The sequence below is a fragment of the Rhinatrema bivittatum genome, chromosome 8 (genome assembly GCF_901001135.1).
Source record: "Rhinatrema bivittatum chromosome 8, aRhiBiv1.1, whole genome shotgun sequence".
NCBI classification, from domain to species: Eukaryota; Metazoa; Chordata; class Amphibia; order Gymnophiona; family Rhinatrematidae; genus Rhinatrema; species Rhinatrema bivittatum.
This window is the reverse complement of record NC_042622.1, coordinates 265555771-265561564: the sequence shown is the minus strand read 5'-3', so window position 1 is coordinate 265561564 and position 5794 is coordinate 265555771. Positions and strand designations below refer to the sequence as shown.

General features: G+C 42.1%; 1 protein-coding gene across 1 annotated transcript; it reads left to right on the top strand.

Moving 5' to 3' along the window:
* Nucleotides 1–832: 832 nt before the first annotated feature.
* LOC115097631 (olfactory receptor 1361-like) lies at nucleotides 833–1777 on the top strand. The gene has a single exon (XM_029613570.1). The coding sequence runs from the start codon at nucleotides 833–835 to the stop codon at nucleotides 1775–1777; it is 945 nt and encodes a 314-aa protein (XP_029469430.1).
* Nucleotides 1778–5794: the final 4017 nt, after the last annotated feature.

The window sequence follows — 5794 nt, the reverse complement described above, 5'->3', positions numbered from 1 at the left end:
GATTGCAAATTGGTTAAAAGACAGGAAACAGAGAGTAGGATTAAATGGTCAGTTTTCATAGTGGAGCTCCTCAGGGATATGTACTTGGACCAGTGCTTTTTAATCTATTTATCAATGATCTGGAAAGGAGTACAACAAGTGAGGTGATCAAATTTGCAGATGACATAAAATTATGCAGAGTAGTTAAATCTCAAGTGGATTGTGATGAATTGCAGGAGGATCTTGCGAGACTGGAAGATTGGGCTTCCAAATGGCAGATGAAATTTAATGTAGACAAGTGCAAAGTGATGCATATAGGGAAAAATAACCCTTGCTGTAGTTACATAATGTTAGGAGCTACCACCCAAGAAAGAGATCTAGGTGTCATAGTGGATAACACATTGAAATCGTCGGTTCAGTGTGCTGCGGCAGTCACAAAAGCAAACAGAATGTTGGGAATTATTAGAAAGGGAATGGTGAATAAAACGGAAAATGTCATAATGCCTCTGTATCACTCCATGGTGAGACCGCACCTTGAATACTGTGTACAATTCTGGTCACCGCATCTCAAAAAAGATATAATTGCGATGAAGAAGGTACAGAGAAGGGCAATCAAAATGATAAGGGGAATGGAACAGCTCTCCTATGAGGAAAGGCTGAAGAGGTTAGGGCTGTTCAGCTTGGAGAAGAGACGGCTGAGGGGGGATATGATAGAGGTCTTTAAGATCATGAGAGGTCTTGACTCTGAAGAGGATTAAGAACTGAATCTCCTGATGTCAAATACTTTCTTACATATGTTATTTGTAAGGTACTAACTGATTATTTATTCTGAACCCCACAGGTAATTAAAGTCATGGAGACGAGAAATCATACAACAGTGGTGAATTTTTTTTTACTGGGTATTTCTAGCCATTCAAAGGACCAGCCCTTCATCTTTGCGCTGCTTTTAACTATGTACCTGGTCTGTCTGATGGGGAATTCTCTAATGATTGCACTAATATTCACTGACCATCACCTGCACACTCCCATGTATTTCTTCCTCAGTAACTTGTCTGTGGTAGACTTGAGCTACACCTCAGTCACTGTCCCCAAAATGCTGATCAATCTCCTTTCAGAGAAGAAGATTATCTCTTTTCCTGAGTGCATCACCCAACTGTATTTTTTTTCTGCTTTTGGGCTCACAGAGATGTTCCTGCTGGCGGTGATGGCGTATGATAGATATGTGGCCATCTGCAGTCCTCTGCATTACACTCTGGTGATGAGCAGGAGAGTCTGTAGTTGTCTGGTTGCTGGTTGCTGGGGAATTGCTTATTTAAATTGCTTATTGCATGCTATGTTTATCTCCAGAATGTCTTTCTGTGGTCCCAACACCATTCACTACTTCTTCTGTGATATCACATCTCTGTTGAAACTCTCCTGCTCCGACACCTCCACCTATGTGTTGGCCTTATTTATTGAAGCATCAGTCATTGGTCTGGGTCCCTTTCTGTGCATACTCATCTCATACATCCGCATCATTGGCACCATCCTGAAAATCCATTCTGCAGAGGGGAGGCACAAAGCCTTCTCCACTTGTTCCTCCCACCTCACTGTGGTGTCTCTCTTCTATGGGACAATTCTTTTCAATTATTTCTGCCCATCCTTAGCCTATTCCTTGGAAAGGGACATTGTGATAACCATAATGTACACAGTGATGACCCCAATGTTAAACCCGCTCATCTATAGCCTGAGGAACAAGGAGGTGAAAGGGGCTTTGAGGAGAATGAGAACAAGACGAAAATGTTTTCAGATTACTTAAAACTGTATAAGGGACAGTTACTCTTTGCTAGGGATGTGCATTCGTTTCATACAAACGTATGAAACATATGAAACGAATGCACATCTAATTGACATGTAATGGGAAACGTATGAAATGAATTAAATGAATGAAACGAATGCACATCCCTACTCTTTGCCACCATGGTCCTACCACAGTGTTCCTGGGACTTGTGACTTTTAAATAATCCTGTGACTCCATGCTTGATATACTGTATTTATGTCTTTTTTTTTAGATTTGTTCAATGTACCAGATAATTTATTTACTTAAAAGGTTTATAACCTTCAGTAGTCCAAAGTTCAAAGCAGGGAATAATAATACCTTCATAAAATAATATAAAAACATACAAACAAAACATATTTCCAGGCTGGTTAGCCCAACCCATGAAATGCATTATTACAATCACTGTGCCCTGTCAGAGAACAATACATGTTGAGGTTGAGTCATACTTGCCGTAGGTTAATTAAAACTATTAATTCTTACATGCAAAACCAAGACTGGCTTGGCCTGCCCTTTATGACACAGAATCATTTGGTAAGTCTCGTAGTCTTCTTAAAAACAACCTATCAAACGTGTTTGTGATTGTGACTTTTTGGTTTGGGGAAAATTGGGATTTTTGGTGGTGAGGAGTGGGGGCGGGGGATGACTGCAAATACTTGGTGTACTGAACGTTTAGCATGCAGTGGGCATAGAAAATTCTATTTCAAAGCCTGACAGGTCAACTGCAGAGTCCCATAGGGTTCAGTTTTATCATCTATTTTATTTAATACGCACTTACCATAAATATAGAATCAAGCTTTTTAATATATATGCTGATGATGTGCAGCGAATGGCTCCTCCAGGCTCTGTGGGACTGGTAGCATTATCCAACAAGAACCTGCGACGTGAAGGAACTGTCCAATGATGTAAGTTACTATGTTCTAGGTTACACAATGTTCCTTGTAAAGGCTTTGCCTATATATATCCTTGTTTTAAGTTATCTGTAAACCGGCACGATGTGCAAACGGTTGCCGGTATATAAAATTAAATAAATAAATAAATAAATAAAATAAAATGTAAGTCTAATAGACTGAAACCAAACCCAGGGGAAAAATGAGGTAGCACTATAAGTCAGGAAAGCCTTATCAAAATCATTACCAGCATTACCATCTCTTGACAATGCTCCTCTGCCTCTTAGCTCATCAGTTTGCAGCCTGGAAGTTATTTAAGACCTGCTACTTACTCTGGAATCCCCAGGGAGCAGCTGCCTGCAAGTTGACTTTTAATCATTTACATCATGCACCAAATCTGTGCATTTTATTTATTTATTTATTTACTTTTTTTTTTTTTTTTTTAATCTCTTAAGGATTCAGTACCTATGATCCAGTCTTCAGTAGCCAGGTGTATCGACCACTGCAACTTGGTTATTATCACTGGTCTGCCGCTGACAGTTCATTCATTCATTCGATTTAAACTCGCTCTTCTCAACCCAGAGAGAAACACAATACGCTCTGATTGAACTTCAGACTTGTACAGAACTCAGCTGCATGACTTACATGTGAGAGATTGCAGCACATCACGCCAGCCTCAAGGACTTCCCCATGACTTCCTGTTTGCTGATGAATACAGTTCAAGTTGCTAGTAATAATTTTTAAAGCACCATTACATTGCTTCCCCATCTGCCAGTTTTATGTTCCAAAATGGATAGGACCCTGTTAGATGGCTAAGGTCAGCAGAGCAATTTTACCTATGAACTCCCAGTGCACCTAGAACTGACCTGTAAATGTTCCTTTTTATATGTTGGTCTGCAGCTCTGAAAGTCCATCTACAAGAGGCTCAGAAACCTAGTTCTCTGCTGCCATTTTGGAAAACGGTTAAAACTTATCTGTTAATCCTAGTATTTGGATCTTGCATTTCAGGTGATCTAAATTGCTGGGACACCTACTTTATAACAACATTGGCCTTATCTGTAAGTGTTAATTACTATCAGAGGTTTGGATCCTATGTTATGCATGTTTTTTAAATGCCCATATGATTATTTGGTGCTATTGCAATTTACGATATGTTCTGTATATTCTATTTTATTGTATGTAATATGTGCATTATCATTATTTCTTGTTACTTTGAGCTTTTAACTTGATGTAAACTGCTTTATGTACATATGGTTACAAAATGCAATAACATGTAAAATAAATAAATACAGAAAACCATGGCTTTGACTGAGAAGGGTATAGGTTTGAGAAAAAAAATGCGCTAGCCCCTTTTGGTGATCCATTAAGTGTATAGATACCTGACTCCGTTTCTGCTGGAGAGTTAATTCTATTTCTGATTTTATAGATCTGTGTGGCCCATCTTCTGTTATTATCCAGGAAGGCAAGGGTCACACTTAGTCCTGGGGCTAAGTCCTTGCACAGTCCTAATAGTCCTAGATAGACCTCCAAGGCCCAAAACGTAGGGGTGGCCCTTGCTGTGGGTGCTGTAGCACTTGGTGTAAGCTCTGATAAACACTCTTACATGTTCACACTTTCACTGCTCATTCTCTCACATTCTCACATGTCCGTTTACACCTTTACTTCTGCCATTCTCCCACCAACACACACACACTCACGTTTCTCCCTCTTCCATACACACATGCCCACTCACTTTCACACCCATGCTCACTTGCACTCCACTCTCTCCTACTCACCTACAAACATTCTCAGATCTCTTCTTCCTACACAAATACACACTCACTCACTCTCACAGACACGCTCATTCATTCTCTCTCCCTCCCCCCTTTCAAAACAGCAGACTCTAACTCGGGCTCCTGGAGCAGCAGCAGCCTCTTCCTTCTCCTCCTGTGCTGCGGAAGTGGACGCTGCCTGTTTCTTACTCCTCGTTTGATGCACGGGCAGGAAATCGCATTGACGCTTGGCCAAGGCAAACAGGATGGGGCGGGCAAGTGGCTGGATACAGGAAACAGGCTGTGCAGGAGCAGGTGGTGTCACGAGGAAGCGAAGTTAAGAGTTAAAATGGTCTGGAGATGGTAGAAATCACTGTCCAGTTCCTCCTTTTTCCGTCGCGCAAGACCAATGGCGTTCCTTTCTACTTTGCGGGTCCAAGCAGATTGGTTTTGCTGCAGGATCCAGAGAGCTCCCAGGTACGCAGATGTGGGAGAATTCCCTTCCCAAAAATAGGGGTGAAGATTCCAGTGGGGGTCTCCAGATGAAAAAGCAACCCTTACTCACAGGTCTCTCTTCTTCAGATGTTCTAGTACCTTGGATACCGAGTCCCTCATAGAAGAGCAGGGACAGCTTCCCCTCTTTTCCATTTCGGGGCAGTAAGGGCGGCGGACAAACCTTCCTCCCGAGCCCAAAAGGCAAAACTCACAAAAGTACTTGAAACAGACTCTCTCCAAAAAAACAGAGTCACCCCCTGTCCATACACTGGATGTCAGCTGGAACAGCAGGACTTCCTTTTCAGGATAACCAGGGTGTAAGGCCCTAGCCCATCAGGGGTAAAGCAACCAGGGATACAAAAACAGCTCGTTCTCCCCTAACTGCTAACTAAAAATACCACACAGAACTGTGTCGCGGCCTGCTCAGGAGCATTGCCGGAGCCTCCCACTGCACAATACCTTTTCTGCCCTGGAAAATGAGGCTGCTTCAAAAATGGAAACCAAAGTGGTATCTGCCATCAAGTAACTCAACAACCGAAAACCACAAACTGTTACCGAATGCCCTCAGAGAAAGCTCCTCCTGCTGGGAGACCATCAGTAGAGCCATTAAAACTTAGGGACTCAGTCTGAGGGACAAGAGCATAATAAAATGTATTCCAGGATCCTCAGCTTGCAGAACTGCAAACCAGATTGTCAATACCATTAAGGAAGAGAGTAAGGAATATAAAACCGATGTTATCATCCATCTGGGGACAAATGGTCTCACTAGAACCCGCATCCAAGAAGTAGAGAGGTGGCCAGAATCGCACGCGGCACAGACTGCTGTGTGGAAAGGGAGGAGAAAGGTCACTCAAAAGCTGGTG

Excerpts from the sequence above, each read along its gene's own strand:
- LOC115097631 (XM_029613570.1), top strand. The coding sequence starts at position 833 with ATGGAGACGAGAAATCATACAACAGTGGTGAATTTTTTTTTACTGGGT.